Source organism: Drosophila miranda, chromosome 4, assembly GCF_003369915.1.
Source record: "Drosophila miranda strain MSH22 chromosome 4, D.miranda_PacBio2.1, whole genome shotgun sequence".
Taxonomy (NCBI): Eukaryota; Metazoa; Arthropoda; class Insecta; order Diptera; family Drosophilidae; genus Drosophila; species Drosophila miranda.
Window position 1 is genome coordinate 30,398,270 of NC_046677.1, and position 18,525 is coordinate 30,416,794.

The 18,525-nt window shown below is 46.9% G+C and overlaps 1 protein-coding gene across 3 annotated transcripts in view; it reads left to right on the forward strand.

Moving 5' to 3' along the window:
- LOC108163840 (putative neural-cadherin 2) overlaps positions 1 to 18,525 on the forward strand; it is a 116,948-nt gene that overhangs the window by 63,010 nt on the left and 35,413 nt on the right. Inside the window, exons 1-2 of one of the 3 annotated variants that reach the window (XM_033393951.1) lie at positions 1,816 to 1,890; positions 16,186 to 16,575. The exons of 1 other annotated variant lie outside the window; for it this stretch is intronic. In XM_033393951.1, coding sequence (XP_033249842.1) covers positions 16,524 to 16,575 — 52 coding nt within the window. In that variant the 5' untranslated portion in view covers positions 1,816 to 1,890; positions 16,186 to 16,523. Of the gene's footprint in view, positions 1 to 1,815; positions 1,948 to 16,185; positions 16,576 to 18,525 lie in introns of those variants that run through there. One more of the 3 variants, XM_017299354.2, reaches the window with a different exon arrangement.

Sequence of the window (18,525 nt, forward strand, 5' to 3'; positions counted from 1 at the left end):
TCTATGACATAATTCTGCATAAATCTGTGTGCCAGGCCGTTGCATATTCCGTATTTTCGTTGAACCAAAGACAAACACGAATTTCATAATTAAATCTGTTTATCTCTATCTTTTTTTTTGCAGGTAAGTGGCATATCGTTGAATACAATATTCAGAGATTCGGGGAAGCGTAAGTAAAGGCAAAAACAATACAAGAAAAACCCTTTCAGCATCTGCTTTTGTTTACACCGATTCAAAAAGCCAATGCAATGCGCAAAGCAAATAATCAACAAAAAAAAGCAACCAATACGCACAAAATAAATAAGTTTTTATAGGATTACACACTCTCGTGCACTATTTTTCGCTTTCGTTAAGTGAAAGCTTGTTTCTGACTTTCGACAAGCCTGCAGAGCGATGCTCACGTTTTTTAAGGGCTCCAGCCGTATAATGCCTTTGACAGGGACAGCAGGAACACTCAGGTTGGGGCGTCGACAACATTGTTTTATTAAATACAAAGTAATGGCGAGTCCCAGGCACGCACACACCACACACACACACACACCACACACACGTGCAGACAGGCCCTGGGACCCTGACTACAGAACGGCTTAAATCATTTTCCAACTTTCCAGGCTTTTTTTTACCTTTTTGTTGTTGTTGTGCGGCACTTAAATTATGCAACAATCGTTACACACACACACACACACGTACGTAGGTACACCCCCGCATAAGTTATGGGGACATTTTCCAAGTCGGCCTGGGCGTCAGGCGGCAGCCTTTAAGGCTTAAATCGCCAGCTTAAAAGTATAATTTTATTGAATAATATCCACTGCTGAAATAATTGAAAATTTCTTCACCCAAAAATACGTAGGTCGAAGAATTCCCGAAAGTAATTTAATTTACTTTTCTTGGAATTCTGCATTGGGCATTGGATTATACGGTAAATGCTAGCCGTTGAGCGGCTTAACAGCGAAAGAGAGGCTGTTAGAAGAGAGTCATGACTGCGACTGTTAAAAAGTTTACAGAGCCATAGGAGCTGCTTAACAGACGAGAGAATGGCAGCAGCTGTTAACAGGAGTAGCGGATGGCAGAATTAAGAGTGTAATGCTGTTAGGGATATTTTAAATGGGCAGCAATGTTAATGTTAGCAAACTTATGTTAAGCTAAACTTAACATCAAACTGCTCTCTGCTTTCGCTGTTATACAAAAGGCATTACTTTATTCGACTAAGGCGATTATTTCTCAACGAAATAAAAATTAATTTGAGCTGAAATTTTGATAAAAAAAATACTAGTATTTGTTAGGAAATATTGTAACATTTTGTCTGTAATTTGTTACTGTCGTGTGCAAATTTCTACCTTTCCTGAGGTCTTTTTCTTTAGAAATATCTGTTTTTTGTTCGTTGGACACACAAATAAATCCTAGACCCCCCAAAGGCACTACAATTCCCACCAAATGTGTGAAGAACATTGACTTGTTGAGTGGACATATCCGCCGTGGGAAGCAGTGCTACCAACTTCTGATTAACATCACTGTAAGGCGTTAACAGCAGCCGGCTTTCTCTAGCCAAGAGTAAATTTCCCTCCAGAGGCCGGCAGGCGGCAACCTACTAACCTACTGAACAGCACTCAGAAGAGCCGTAAGAGACTGCACCGCTTGTTATCGCATTAGGAAGCGTAGCAGCGGCAGGGGCTGCGGCTGAGCAGTAACTGCTACTGTTAGAGCTACTGTTAGAGCTACTGTTAGAGCCACTGTTACGGCTACTGCTGTACTGTCCAGCATCCGTGGAGCCTTTGGATGGGCTGTGGATGTGGCAGTCAGTACTTTCTGAGTTGTTGACGGCGGAGTGCGCGTTCTCGGCATCCGTGTGTCGTGTGTCGTGCATCGTGTGTGCTTGGGGCATGTCCAAGTGTATGTGTGTGTGTGTGTGTGCGTCTCTGCTCGTGCCTGAGAAATTACACCCGAAATGTAAAGTTAGACGAGGGCCAATCAAGAGCTCCTGGAGTGTCACACATCCACGGCACAGCTGTAACATCCACAAATAACGCAAGAAGATAAATTATTTTAATGTGATATGATAGCCGAGAATTTATGTGCTGCCTGCCGCCTGCTGCCTGCCGCCTGCTGCCTGATGCCCGATAGAGCACCCAACATTTTCACGGCAATCATTTTTGATCGAAATAAATAACACAAGGAATTAAATTAAAAAAATTAAAAACAAAACCAGATAAAGCTGTAATGTGTGTGTGTATCCTGGTGTGTGTGTGTGTGTGTGTGTGTGTGTGTGGTGCCGCTTAAATGCCAGTTTATCATAATCAAAGTGTTCGTGCGAATGCTTTAATTAATATACAGCCCCCGCCCCCGCCCCCGCCCCCTACACTCCACCCTCCCCACTGATTAATGGAATATGCAATCAATTAACTGAAAGCGATTGAAAAAGAATCGTGTCAAACTATCTATGGAATGTGCGTGCAAATTAATTAAGTAATGTCTTGCGGTGCGAAAAGTTTAAAACGGGAAAAAAAAGAGAATTTGGCCAACATTTGGTCTCGAAAACCTAATGGACTCGCATGCCTGGCAGCAACGATGCGGAATATTATTGAAATTTTAATTAATTTATTGGAAAATAAACAGCATAACTGATTGCACTTTTGCAACGAAGCGTGGCATCCAAATAAAGATAAACAGGGCCTTAAAGCCCAATTCTAGCCCAAGAAACGGTTTAAAGTGTGTGCCCCCCCCTCCCCCCTCCCCCGGAAGCCTCACACAATGGACTTTTATCGGGTTATCCGCGTCAAAGGCATCCTGCCTCTGCCTTCGGGGGGGTGTGTGTGGGGCCCAAACAAATCTAAGCGTTTGCACACGACTAAATTGTGCGCATAAACCACGAACAATTATTGACAATGCAACACGGCCGCCAAAGCAAAAGCCGCTTAAGTGCCGGCCACATCGGACAATGTCAGTCCCCCAAATGCCCATCAGAAGCATGATTAATCTCCATTTATGACATCAGCAGCGGCCCAGCGGCCCAGCGGCCAGTGGGGGGAAACTCTGAGCCTTTTTGTTTATTTTTGATTGCTCCTAACGATCAAACTAGCCGGCAATCAATCAATCAATCAGTCAATTTATCAATCAACACTTTCGCGATAAACTTTGTGCTTGCTCTAAGCCCCAGCCAGAGCCCTAATTGACTTTTATGGGGCTGATGATCCACAGCCACAGACTCGTATGTGGAGGGGCGGTGGACCGTGGGGGGGGGGGGGGGGGGAGGCTCTCATCATCATACATCAATAAAGACAATATGATTTATGCAGGACGATAATTAGTCGATGGCTGTAGAGCTGGAGTACCCGTAGCATTGGCCGTCCCCCCCCCCTTTATGCTCGTGCCGCAAATCGCTTGATAAAATAATAATATTCACCGAAAATTATGCTTTAGCTAATTAGTTGCATAAATCAAGCCATAAACCGGATGGCCACACGCTCCCTGCTGCTTCCTGCTGCTCCCTGCCCCCCCGCCCCCCTCTCTATGCTCATTTCCTGTCGCTGCTAATTGATTTGAGCTGTAATCGTACGAGTACTCCCGTTTTCCGGCTGGATAGACAGGACTTTTGCATTTGTATTTGCATAATTAACTGCCGCCGACATATGCCAAGTTTATTTCGCAATAAACAGCAGCCCCCCTCCCCCGCTCCTTGTTCCTCCGCTCATGTCCAAGGAAAGCGACACCAAATCTCAGTTATTTCACACCTGAGCCACAGATTACTCTGCTCCCATTTGAACTTTCACTTCCGCTCCACTGGCGCCTGCAAGTGACTTGTTTGTTGGCGGCCCCCCCTGTGTCCCTGTGCCCCTCTGGTGGCTCTTAATTTATCATTTGGGGTTCATTTGCTCCCCCTCCTCCCCCTCAGTGCTGAATTTTGTGGCTCTCTCCTTGGGTTGCGGCACATAAAAAGTGATGCGTGGCATTATGATTAGGGTCCTACGTGTGTCGGCATTGTGTGGCATAATGGAGTCGCAGGCGCTGAGAGGCGGAAAATGTTAAGCCAGCTTTAACAAAGGGAAACCCTCGGCCCGACAATAATCCTCGAGTAAATGGTAGTAAATCCATCTGCCCCCTCCCCCCTGCACTAGCATTGAACGGTGTCATGTGTGCCTCCCTGGGAGGTGGCCCTGCACTTCCAGCAGAACGTCTCTATCCGCAGATAGGTCTGTGTGGGGGGAGGGGGGGGCAATATCCTCAAGTGGCGGCCCGCAGACCACTGCGAGACCCAACGAGATAAGCAACCCTGATTTATTGCATCTAATTGCTCACGAGCCGATTCGCGAACGTGCCCCAATAGCATTTTTGGGGGCATTCACACCTCAGCAGATTCATGGAGCGGATGCTCAATGCTGGATGCCACAAATATCACAGAGAGCGCCATCCCGCCGCCGCCCTCTGCCGCACGCCAATCAATTTAAAGCCAAGAAGCGGCCTGGGCCACGCTTCATTAAAACCAATTTCGGCTGGGCCGAAAGCCCGTCTGTCGCAGCACAGCAGCAGAAAAATATGGGATTTGATTTATGTTCAGAGAGCCACAAAATGCTCCAAAAAATATTGCAGAAATTGATTCGAACTCTTGGGAGTCGCCAACAAAGCGGATACTCGCCCAAATCCAAGAGGAAGACCTTCAAAATATGTCCAAAAAATCTAATATAATATAAGATACCTACCAAAAGGCAGTTCATTGTTCAAGTAATGAAAATTACCCTCCTCAGGATTGGGGAATTCCTGCAAGTATTTCTCATTAAATTTCTATCAAGACACATGCTTCGAACTTTTTGCCAGAGACACAAGATTAATTATTCAGAAATGTTTGGCTAAAGCAAATGAATAAGCGATGACTTCGTGACAACAATTTAATCAACTCTGAAGGAATTTCAAACCTAATTAGCCGCCCCCTGCCACACCCCCTACACAGACCCTGCTGCTTCCGCCCCTGTGAACTGTCGGCGAATGAATAACTTTACAACTTGTATAACTTACTTCTTGCCACTTGAACGCCTTGCACCTGCCCCGAGAAACCCAATGAACCACTCATCGATGGAGCCCCCGAAAACTTTCGTGGGAAAATATCAAACAGCTGGCTGAAATACTTTAATCTCTCTGAGATTTGTAGCCATTCCACCTGTCTGTCAATCATTTATAGCCCCTCCCCTCTCTCCGCCTCTGTTGCCACTGGCAACCTTTCAGGCTGTTGAAAAATGTCCATCGCGTGCTTCGTTTCTAATTAGGGAGCCATCGAAAATTGACAGCCAGAAATCTAAGCAATTTCCAGGGGGTTTTCATAAATGTTATAGTTCCGAAAACAGAAACAGAAACCGAAACCCTGGAAGGACTCGAAAGTTTGCTCCCAACTTTTGGGCTTTTGTTCAAAAACTTTGCATAAAAACCATAAAAATGGCAAAAATAAAACTCAAAAGAATGGAGCTCGTTGTTTTTGTGGGGTCGAGTAGGGCCGGCAGCGCGTATTATTTCTACGGTTCAAAATTTGCACCCAAAAATAAAGTTGTAGGAAAAACCGGAATTTAATTTCAACATTTTGGTCGTTGTCGTCGGACGAAAACAAAAGCAAAAAGAACGAATTAAAGTGGGTCAATAAAATGCAAGTAATGCATAAATTTGTAACTGAAACAGAAATGGCAAAACTGTAACTGGAAAGTGGGGAAAGTGGGGGGAATGGGATCTGTGCTATGCCCCGAGAGAGAGGGAGTGAAAGAGAGACCAGCATTAAAATAAATAAAAATTAATTGGTATGTTACCAGAGTCCTGGCGGAGAGGAGGAATAAATGCGAGAGGTGCTCGGTGCTCGGTGCTCGGTGGTCGGTGCTCGGCACAAGGTGCAGAACACAATCCACGTCCTCGTCCCCGTCCACTGGGCAGCTGAGTCAACTGCTCTCGAAAGTATGCTATGGCCAGGGTCCATGCATATGCATGAGTGGGTAGTGGGCGTGGCTCTGGGTTATAGACAGACTGGTTGAGTGGCCTCTCCGCCGACTCTGCCGGGTGGCCGGCCAACACTTTCAAGTTTATTAACATGCCAAATAAAGCAAGAAAACATTACACGGAAATGGAGCGATGCGAGTGGCCGTGTCCCCTCGAACCCTTTGCACCAATTTGGGGGCTAATTCGTGGGCCAGCTGCGACTCCTCAACAAAGCCGAATGAAACGTGACGGGGCGAGCCTGGGGCGGAATATTCTATGGAATGGATTAATAAGTACAAAAGAGGCATATCTGAGGTGGTATTGAGTGTCCATTCGCCAGTTTCCTTCTTCCAAAGTCCCCTTTAAAGTTCTGCCCCCTTTTGCTCTGCTTTTGCCACGAACTTTGGGCCAACTTCTTGCCAATAATCTGGTGTACTTATGGGGCCATTCTTGGCTAGCTCTTCCTCGGTTTAAAGCTTCTGCACAACCTTTGGGGCAGATGAAAATGTGTGCTGGGAGCTCTTTCCTCAAATCATTTTATGCCAGGCAGATGCCTGCCACGAGTGTGTGCCACACCAACAACAAATAGTTGCAACTCATTTTTTCCAGAAACTCGCAGAGATTGGGGGCAGGATGGGGCTGGGGATGGGGCTGGGGCGGTGACTTGGCTAAATGGGTCACACGGCTCAGTGCATTTTTGGGCGCGTCAAAGACGTCGACGTGCAGCAGGCACGGAGGCAAAGGGAAAGGGTGGCCCCTGTTTGGGCCGCCTATGAAATATGCTAATGATCAACTTGAGACATGTTCAAATTATTGCCGTCCCCCCGTCCACCCCCCTGCTCGCTGGCCAACTTGTTGGACTCTTTTCGGGGTATCCATCCCGGTGTCGTTACTCTTTAAAACTGCAAACTTTGGCCCCAAGTTTGGGCAACTTTTTCGATGCGGAAGAGGCCGCGGCGGTAAGAGGCCTCCAGACGGCTCTTTCTGCTAATTAAGTCGCTGGCTGCCTGCTTTATTACTGGCGTCACATTTTTACTTTTCCCTCATTTTCCTTCAGTGTTTTCACTGTTTTCTCTGTTTTCCCTGCTTCACCGTTTCACTGTCGCGCTGTATTCTCGCCCTCTCTGTATTTTTCTGTTTTTTCCCGTATTTTTCGCGCTGTTGCTGGTGGCAACGTTTTGGCACTTTTGTCTGTTGCCGCGCAAATTGCTCGCAAATTAATTCTTATAAATTTAATTAGCACTGCACGCCGGCCCAAACAGCGGCTCGAGGCAACTCACAGACAATTGAGCCAGCGAGCGACGGAGAGAGAGGGGAAGTATCTGGTGGGTCTCGAGACAAAAAGATATCCCCATCTATCCGCCGAAAACTGTGGCTCAACGAAACACACCGTGTTTGAGGCTGAATCCAGTGCCAGTTTCTTAAATTCTAGAAAATCCTCGACGGCAGACATGTGGGGGTTTGTTTCTTGGCGGTGCCTCCAGCGCGTATCCGATTTTTGACTAATTGGCAAACAAATGGGAGACTGATATTCCTAGAATTTAGTGGGAAAGTGATACCGAATGGAGGATTCAGGGACCTCCACTGATGCCGGTTTCAAGGCACGAAACGCTCTCTCCGGCCACCATTGATAGACATTCGAATTGATAGGCATTTCCATCAATAATTGCAGGCGAGTGGATGCTTTTCCAGTCGACGGATTAGTCAAAGATTATTTATTTGCCAGAAATCTCTCAGTGCGATGTCCCCAATCTCTTGGTGTGCCCTTTTTAAAGCTTTCCTTTTGCTCCATTTTAATTTCCATGCTGTTGCTTTTGTGCTGGGTTTTCCTCGGGCTGTTGCTGTTGCTATTGTCCTGCTCCTCGCTGCTCCTCGCTGCTGCTGCTGTCTCTGGCGTTTCAGCCAACTAAGGCGCCACAGCGGAATGGATTTGGAGGGGGAAAAGAAAAACAGAGCTGCACATTCACATTTTCCCCATTTGCCACTTGGCGAGCGCCGAAGGGGAGGAGGGAAGCCCTCTACTGGTTCCAATGTGTGATTGTAGCCGCTGCAAGGACGAGTGCACAGGATCCTGCATTAGTTCCCCGCACGGTTCAGTGCTTCCAACTTAATCCCTGCCCCCCTCTGCCTCTCTCGCCCGCGTGTATGTGCGAATCGTTAGTATATAATTTTAAAGTTGGATTAAGCCAAGCGGGGGGGGTGGGGAGGGGGGAGCACAGGGCACGGAGCACGGAGCACGGAGCACGCAGGAGTGCGCTGTGCTGCGGGGAAAATCAGGTCAACTGTATGTGTCACTTTTACAGCTTATTATGGCAAACGGAATGGCCTCTCTGCCGCACTGCCACGCCCACCGCTGCACTATCAGTTTGTCACCCGGCAGCCATTTATGGGGCAACATTATCGCATAATGTAATCATTGGCCCCAAATGATGGCATGTCCCCAAGACAAATTCTTTGTTATATTAGCCCGGCTCAAAGACAGCGGCACGTTCCTGTAGTTGGCCATAAAAAGGACACCGCAACGGAGGTCCCCCGTTGGCAAGGAAAAAGGAAGCCAATAAAATAATAAAACTAGCTTTAGTTGAAGGCTGCCTCGGCTCTATCTTTGGGCCATTAAATATCCTATTAATTGGATGCCCAGAGAGCCACGAATCAAGTGAAAAGTCTCGACTCTGGATGGATGAATTTTTAATACGTTTCTGCCAGGCGGGGAACATGATGAGGGTCCAGTCATCAAGTGCTTAACCCAATCACTTTTTGAGAGGAGAAGAAAACTCCTCAGAAACAATGAAACGGAGTCCTTTTTTCATTTGCTGTGGGAGAAGGAAGAAACTAATGAGTTTCCGCAAAAGATTTGCACTTGTTCCGAGTCCAAGTGGCTTCCCCTCCAGCCCCGACGACGATGAGTGGCGGTCCCTCCACTCCAGCCCCCCTCCCGCCTCTTCGAATCCCTCTCAAGTGTCCAATAATGCAGTTTTATGAGTTTTTCAGTTTTTATTTATTTGTATTCTTTTGACAGAGAAAGAGAATTATTTGTTTATTACTTTCTTTTATTTTTGTGGCGCAAAGCCGGAACAGAATTTGCATATTTATGGGTGAGTTTTGTAAAGTCGTGGAAATCGAGGCAAATAAATCCGAAAGGACATCATGTAAATAAGGTCCGGTCGTAAAAAGGCCCCCCCTCCCCCCCACTCTCTCCCCCACTTGAGCTATCCGGCTTATTGATCTCTCCCTCTTTTCCTCTATTTTCCTCATATATTAAAAAATTTGTTTACTTTGCGACAGCAATTTGGCAATTTGATTTTGAAGCGCAGATACCAGCAAAAACTGACAAATTTATGGATGACTTTTGGCCGATAAGAGGCTCAGGCAGTGCCCGAAATCGCAGCAATCCTTTGTAACTTTTTAATGATCCCGATCGCCCCCCCTCCCTCTCCCCCGCCACAAAAGTGCTTAACAAACAGCAATTTGTCAGGGCAATATAATGCGAAACTTTTGTTCCTTCCACCATAATTGATTTACTTGCGAGTCCTGCCCCGCCCTGCCCTGCCCTGCCCTGCCTGGGGTCTGTGTCTCTGTCTGTGTCTCGGTGTCGCTCTGGTTCATGTCGTCAATCAATTGACGTTGCCAACACTCATACGCCACGTGGTGCCCACACAGCATCCACAGTGCCACTCTCAGCTCCAATCCAAGTTCAAGCCCTGCTATAACGAGCAAACAACAGCAAAGGCACACTGGCATCGGCATCGGCACCGCCATTACATGCTCCATTGCTGATAACGTGCGAGCATGAGGCACGAGTGTGTGTGTGTGTGTGTGTGTGTGTGTGCACGAGTATCTGTTCGCGAATGAGTGGCTGAGTATGTGTGTGAACGCATTAGGGGCGTGGCAAGCCGCATTGATTGATGTCACTTTAACTGTCAGCCCAGCAGCAGGAGCACCACGATACTCTCCTTGGCGCTGGCATTACCACTCTGCCACCATCGATGGTGAAAGTTCTGAGCGCGATCTGCCGATTGAGTGATGGGACAAAGGAATTGGTTAAAGGGAAGAGAGGGAAGAAAGGGGATATTCAGTCCAGAGATCACTCCAGTACGGCTCCTTATAGAACTCTTTCCTTGTCTACTCCGAAACATTCCCAATTTCCCTCTCACTTTGCCATCTCTAAGCGGAAGTATAGTCTCCCCCAGATGAGTTTCTGTAGGGGTGGGGTGGGGGGCAAGGCATACAAAACTTTCGGCACGTGACAAAGGGCTGAGGGCGTGGCTCCAGCTTCATCTCCATCTTCCCTGTCGGCCGCAAAACTGGCAAGCAGAAATAATGACGCTTATATTTATGAAATTTATGCGTGACACCCACTTGAATGAGCGAATGAGACTGCGAATGAGAGTGCTTGGTAGGGGGAGGGGGGCTCTGTCCTTGACGCTTATCAGCAGGCCGCCAAAAAGCATGAACTCCAGCCCAAAGCCCCCTCCCCATATACACCCGCCCCAATATTGCGCTTTTGTCATTTTTAATCTTAATAAAGGAAAGATGTTTTTTTTGGTGCCAGACGAGGCGTTTTTATTGCGCCTACCCTCCACTATCGGGGGGGCACGAAAATGTTTATGTCACATGACAAAATGCTGTAAGGGGCGCGTCATTATTATCAATGCATGCTGTTCGCGTAGGGCGTCCGGAAGGAAGGAAAGAAGGAAGGAAGGACCAAGTTTTCGGGCAAAACTTTCATATGAAATAAAATCAAAATATCATAAACACTTGAGCCAGCGAGGGTCCACGTCCTCCGCCCTGCAGATGGATATATTTATTTATTTTCTTATGCCCGACGACAAATGCCATTAGATAAATAATACCCAAAAAAGAAATGGCATCAAAAAAGTTTTCCACACTTGAAGCCGTCCGCCTGCCCGTGCCCCTCCTCATCGTTTGCTTAGTGTCAGTTTTCGGATTTCACTTTCAGGATTCTGCCAACACAGAAATAAAGCCAATAAATGGCTTGAAAATTGATGAGGTTTCCCGTTGAAAGTTTTCCGACACGTTGGCCTTGAGACCTTCAGGGCTTTGATGTGCGTCCAAAAACACGCCAATTAGGCAATTTTTAGGTCATTTATTTAAGAAATACAAATAAATATATTTGGTAATATTTCGTCTGGGGAATTTTGATGAAATCCGACGCTTTTAATTCCATTTGGCAGCCGTCACTCCAGTCCAGGCCTGTCGAAATATTTCCCCGATATTCGATTGGCCTTTAACGTGTGTGAGAGGGGGAAAAAAAAAACCCCCCGTAGAATATACACTGCAATTTTTATTGACTGTCGCAGGGCAAATGCAGTGCTGGCACACGCGAAAAAAAAGGGCAGCAGAAATCGGAAAGGAAATCAAATAAACATTGCGCATAAAATAAATTCTCAGGCCGGGCTGGGGTGCCACCGAAAAACGATTCTGAGCAAATACAATACAATTTTCATGTAGGTTTCATGTAGGGGGGCGGGGCGGTGGGGGGGGGGGGATTGGATTGGATTGCTGCAATACGGCAAAAGAAAATGTTGGGCAGCGGTGGGGGGGGGGGGGGGGGGCGGGGAAAGCAAATGCCGAAAATCAAATAAATCAAATGCTCGTAAATAAATCATTTGAATTTATTTTCATTTGGCCAGAAACGAGAGAAATGTTGACAAAATAAATGCACGATAAATACTCGACAAAAAAAAAAATACCAACAACATTGCACAAGGAGCTCAAGTAGCAGCAAAAAAATATTTATATATAAGATACCAAAGACCAGGACTCGGAGCATGGCCGAGTGACAGGCGACAGGCAGATGAGAGTGGATGGGGATGGGGAATGGCAACTCGTGAGCCTGTCACGAGCCAGAGTCCTGGCAAAAGCTAAAATGTTATTTTCTCACTTACTGTTCCATTGTCGAGGGTCCTACACACCCCCTCCCCTCCCCCCTCGAGTAGTGTCCTGTCTGGAACGACTGTTTGTGTGTGCCTTCCACTTGTGGTTAGTTATTTGGTCGTTGCCCACCCGAAAGCACCCCAAAAACGGAACCTCTATGGTATTTTCGCCATATAAATATATAGCCGCCTTTTTAGATTATTTTTTTGGAATTTTTTGAGGGACATGTCCCGTCGACACGTCGCTGTAATACGATACACGATTATGGGTCACTCTATCAACGTTCTGGAATGGCAAATCATTTGATTGTTGCTGGGGATGTAATCATCTCTAAATTGGAGTCCTCTGTGGAAATTAATATCAATTCATTGATTGGCCAGAACAATGCTATCCTTTACTGATTAATAAATTCATTTGAGCTTGGCTTTTGGCTTTTGCAACAATTACGGAGAGGATTTCCGACTTTCGACAGAGTTTTAGACAAATTAACAAACGGAGCTGCCGCACTCGACACAGATTGCACTTTTGAGCCTTTCAACAGGATAATTAGGGGGGGGGGGGGGGGGGAAACCCCCCTTAAGCCTGGCCAAATGCTAAACGAGAACAATTTCAACAAATCGTTGCCACAGTTCCCTGCGGTCTGGCTGCAGGACGGCAGGAGCCTAATCCCCGGGCTCTGGGCCAGCAGTTTAATATTGGTTTTCGGGCAACTTTCCGAAACTCTTGAGACGGCTCGAAACGCCGAAACGCCAGAGAAGTAAAACGAAGACAAGCGAATGTAATTAATTACATTTTATTCGAGTTCTTGGATTCCCGATTGATTATTTGGTGTGCGCGCATATTTGGCGCTTCATTTGTTTACTCTGCTGCGAGTTTTCCGCGCTGCAAGTTCTGCAAAAGTTTCCACTTTTCCCCGCTTTTCCTGTGGTAATCCGAGGCCGCAGGGAAGAGGTGGGGTGCGGTGCGGTGGGGTGCTTCATCCAGACTTTCTGCTCGTCTGGCACGTCTTACAATGTTTCGCTAATTGAATTGTTGAGCGCATTTGATGCGTTTGCCAAGTTGTTCTTAAGATGCAATTTTGTTGAAGATTTACCTCCCTTCGGCCCTTCGGCCCTTCTGCCCAGCCCTTCCAGCAGCTGCTGGAATTCAGCTTGATTTGCAAACATTTTGCAGCGTGAAGCACGTTGCCGTGGCAACACAACAAGCAGCACAACGGAGTTGGGGCATGCCTCTTGAGGGTACGCAAGGTAGCGCAGAGTGGGAACCACCCAGAGATTATCCACAAGGAACCTTCTTCGGCGGAGCTTTAAGATCGGTTATTCCCAACCCAAAACCAATGGATCCTTCGACCCTTCGAGGAGTACCCATTGCCTGCTAGTTTCTAGTTTCGAGAGCGATGTCTGCCACTTTTACGGAAACTCTGGTTATAATTGTTTCCCCCTCTCCAGGCACCAGGCTCCAGGATCCAGGCTCCATCTGCAACAACAACAGGATATACATATGTTGCCTGCTTGTTTGGGGCGCGGGCTTCGCTCTTGTTTTTACAACTTGAAATTTTTCATGTTTTTCCCCTCCCCCTCCCCACTATAGCTCCACCCGTTTGTAGCTGTTTGCCAGCTGTTGTTGGGCCGGCGATGTGGGTCACTCACTTTTTGCGCTGTTAACTCATTTGAATTGCACGTCAACAATTGTGAAAACAAAGCGAAAACTTTTGCCATTTGTTCGGGCAACAACTGCGAAACAAACAGGCAACACTCCTAACGCCTTTCTCCGGAGAAAGCTGAGCAGGGGACCGCTTAGTGACTCGGGCTTTATCTAATAATTCCTGGGATCATCCGCTGGATGGATGGAATAAAGATTGTCAAACAAAAGTTGGGAGTTTGGATGGGAAAAAGGCTTACCAAAGACTAGGAATCATTTGAAGAAAGGATTAAGGCCCTTCAACAGCAGATACGTGGCGAGAGCCATCCCTAGGGCCCACCACTTTTCTTCTCCCTCGAGAAACAAGCGATCTACTTACGGTAAACGCTCTGTAGTTCTGAAGCGGCGCCCCAGGTGTCCAACTGATTTTCCAGCAACCATTTTCCCAGATAAACATTGCGGCATCCCGCCGTGCCGCAGGACCCCCTCATGGCAGCCCCTCATAAAGTTGTCATCCAACTTACATTTGCGGATATCATATTTCGTTCTTTCTTTCATTTCGTTTCGTTTCGTTCCTTCTTTCATTTTCTTGGGAGTAAGCTCAACTAATTTACTTGTTTCCTCCCCATACCCCTCCCCCTCTCTTTTTGGGGGCTGGTTTTGTGGGAATCGAGCAAGTTTATATTCATTAAACTTCCGCCACATTTTGCGCTTTATATTTTGGCGCTTTCAAATGTCGGGGGCCGCCACTCGACTCCACCCAAGAGGCTGCGGCGCGGTTGGTTTCTTGGCCGGAAAGTTTATGCTTTTGTATTTCCGCCGGGGCCTGGGCAACAGTTTTTCCTCCATCCACAATCCCCCATCCTCCTTCCGTATAGTTTTTTCTTTTCCTTCCTTCGTTCTTTCTTTCTTATTCCGCAAGTCCTCAGCTGTGGGCGGAAAAGTGCAATTTCAAAATTTGTGCCTGCATTGGGTCCGTCTTTGGCTCGACTCAAAGAAAGAACAAGTTAAGAAATGAGCATGTTTAACTTTCTGGCAGGCAAAAGGCACAAAATGCCGTTTGCCGACTTAAATTTCCTCGAGTTACATGGATCAAGGCAGCAGCTGGCATTCGGTAGCCAGAGTTGCATAAATTTGCATAAATTGCGTGGAAAGGGGCGGCGATTGGGGGGTGGGGGGGGGACTGACGCTAATTTCTCTGACCTCGATTCCCCCTAAGCGCGGTATTCTTCTGCAGCAGCTCCTCCTCGACATTTATTCATATCTGAAGACGCCAGTTGGCTGCCAATTGATTTGGCCAGCTTGTGCCGGGCTTGCGGGTCGGGCCGGGATCGAGTGGGGTTTATGACAAAGCCACCAATAACCCATCAAAGTCGGAAGCAGGCCATTTGTATGCGCGGCTCTCAACGCCAGCGCCAGAGCGAAGCAATTGAGTCACTAATTACTTGGCCGCGGCTTTAATCGTTTCGGCCACACAAAAGTACGCACTTCCGGCTCCACGGCCATCTCTGAGATGGAGATGGCTATGGCTATGGCTATGGCTGTCCATTAAAAAGTCTCTTCCCAAATTGTTTAAGTACACTTAGAGCGAGAGGGGGCAGGGGAGGAATAAGCCATTACCCCTTATGGCATAAACAATTAAATATTTAGGGGGGCCACAGCTACGGCAACAAGGAGTTTGTCTACGCCTCCGGATAAAGGTCAAGGCTGTGGCTGCCTTGTCGCCCTCTCCCAGTGTCGCCTTGGGCACAGCGGCGCTCGGGAGTCCTGAGGATCGCGAACTGTGTGCGTTAATTGGCGCTGCTTGGACAGCCTTTTGTTTGGGCCCGGTCCAAAGTTGCCTAATGGCTGTTAACTGTTGTAGCTGGGCCCACTTGACTGCCAACTGTTTGAAGAGCGTTTGAGAATTTCTAAATGGCCATCAACAACCAAAGGGAGAGGGGGAGGGGGCGGGGGAGAAGTTTGCATCTAATTGCTAAGATTTGGGCCCTACCTTGCCCGAGGCTCACTCAAAACTAGAGCAGGGCCTTGGTACCTGCTTAACAGGGATTTCATCTCTAAGCCAAATCCTTTTTGATTATATCACAAACAGACAGAGGAGGCCTGCCGTTGCCGCTTAGAGTCTCGACCAAAGGGATGTCCCAGGTGGTCTGTGGAGAGCATTAGGGGTATCCTTGATAGAAAGAGCAGCAGACTCTCCTGGAAACTGCGTATCTATGCCATCCCTTTTACCCTTCCACCCTCCAAATAAACTGCATTTAATTGTAATCCCCAACAAAAGTGTTTACATAAAACTAAATCCAATTTAATGCCAGCCAAAAAGCATCAACTGCACACGCAATTAGTGCCTGGTCTGGGCCTGGTTTAGGGTCTCTGACAATGTCATAAGTTTTTAATAACCCCCCGATTACGATCACACAACCCCGATAATGATAATGATAGCGATAACGACGAAGTGCGTGTGCGCGTGTGCGCGTGTGCCCGTGTGTGTGTGTTTGTGACATAAATAAACGACAAATTTTAATTACCATGCCACCAAAAGCGGAGACAAGGACGACGCCAAGAGCGATTTTAATTACCGAAAACAAAAACTCAAACAGAAACAGAGGCGGAGCGGAGGCGGAGTGGCAGCTCTGTGTCAAGGGCGTGAAATTGAAGGAAAGTTCGTTCAATTTGTATAATATTTTGTGGCTTTTGTAGTGAATTATGCAATGAGCAATGCGCAGTGTTCGTATTCTGATTTATGCAAATGCCGTAAAAGTGCACAACGAAAATTGCAACGAAAGATACCTCAAAGGCAAGGACCAAGGACCACCGCAGCAACTCATTAAAAATAGTGCAAATCAACAAAGGGGAAAAGTAAACTGAAATATAAACTGGAGCTAGAAGAGCACACTGCCGGAGGGAAGCCGAGGACTGCCTGGAAGAACCCTTGGAACATTGACAGCAGCTAAAGGAAATACCATATTGTACAGCTACAGCTCTCCCTGCCTACTGCCTACTGCCGACCGCCTAGCCCTGGTCTGGTCTGCGTAGTTATGGTCGATCCATTAAAAATCTTTTGGGTTTTGACAAATAGCACCTATTTGGGTAAGTGTGTACCGTACACCCGTGTACAGCCATTTGCGATGCGTACGAACTAAGTAGTTAGATGTGCATATGATTATTTCCAGCCCCCTGAAGCCCCCCCCCCCCAGTCTTTGCCTTTGCCTTTGCCTTTGCCTTTGCCTCCTTCCGTCTTTATGCTTATGTAAATGGTCTTGTGAAAATTTCATGAAGTGTAATTTGTGGGGCTTCCACAAAGCAGTCGCTGGCTTCGCTGGCTGTGGGGGGACTCGTGTGGGGTACGTGTGGGATCCAGGCTAACGACACCTTAGGGTTTTCGGGGGTTTCGGTGGCGCCTCCTCCTTCATGCATTTTAAATATGTTTGCATTTGTATTTCCGGTGCCGCCTTCTACTGTAATTCTCTTAGTAGATTTCTTGAGGCCATAATGAAGAGGGTTGTCGGCATTTGTGGAGAAAACAAAGGAAATCCCCCACAGTAGAGCTGAACAAATATTTACCGAAATGTTTACCCACTAAGAAGTGATATTTTCTTCTAGGAAGTCGCTGTTGATTGGCTTATTAGATTATTGCTTGCCCCCCGACCACCACCCACCCAAAATTAAATCAATTTTCTGTGTAAATTAATTTCTAATTGCAGTGACTTTCTCTTTTCCACACACACATGGACTTGAAACGCAATTTCTATGCGAGAGAAAGTTTTTAATTGCAGCCAAAAGCATGGCCCATGGCCCAGCCCTGCCCCTCCGCCCTCCACCGGATGTAGGTCGTAATTAACACGCCACTGGACCAGCATCTAACCCTGAATATACCACCCCGAACGTCCCTTCGCCCCGTGGTTAATGAACAGCAGCGAAACAGTCCCATAAACAAGGTCCTTGCCAGGGTCCAGGCCGCACCTTCTCTCGCATTCGCACGGACTCATTATGACAGACAAAATATTTGTCAACTCATCAACGCTGTCCCTGTCCCTGTCGCCATATTTTTTATATTGGTGCCCGAGCAGCATCTTGTTTCTCATTTTCCTACACTTTTCAGTGTTTTTTGTGATGTGTTTTGTGATTTTGGGCTTTGTTTTGTGGCCCTGGCACACACTTTTTAATTAGTCGTGGGAGGCGCGGCGGTGGCCAGCGGCTGCAAGGGTGAATAAAAAACCTTTCTAAACATTTCATAAGTTTAATTAACAATTTTTTGTTTCGTTGTTGGAAAAGTTGAAGTGCAGGTCACTTCCGGCATCGGATTTTGGATTTACGCTAATGCCAAACGCCATCGCCATCGCCATCGCCATCGCCGACGCTAATGATGATGATGATGATCTTCTGTAATGAATACAAATATCCATAGGACTCGGACCGAGGGGTTTTAATTGAAATTTCCCTGCTAAAGTCCAAGTAGAACCCCGCACTCTTTGTGCATCATCAAAGTTAATGAGCTGCAAGGCTCAAAGGCCTCCAAAGTCCGAAGTCCGAAGTCCCGCGTTGAATACATGCCCGCGGCCCGAAAAGGTTATTATTTGGAATCCGTGGGGTTCAACGAGTTCATTAAATGGATTTAATTGTAATTTTTTTCTTCGGCTCCCAGCGAACGGTAATGTGAGAAGGGTTCTTCCCCCCAGTGGGATTTGGGCTTATGCCGAATCAGAAAGGGATTTGGCCAATACCAATACCAGTTCATAAATCATGCCTCAAGTGCGGCAGGAATTATAAGTGGATTTCCTAGAATAGTAATCGGAGTCCAGGCATTTGTTTGCTTATTTATTCGCAATATTCTGAAGGTTGAGCCTACAGACTGTATTACTTACCTATGTATAAAAAGTCATGGCTTCTATGGATGTATCGAAACTAGTCAAGTTCTGGCAATCAGAAGAGCCTCTACTCTGTCCAAGAGGACGGTATTCCAGATACTGCTGTCTCCTAGGATATATGTGCTTGTCCCCTTTATGCAGACTTGCGAGACCTCGATGGACTTGGAGTGCA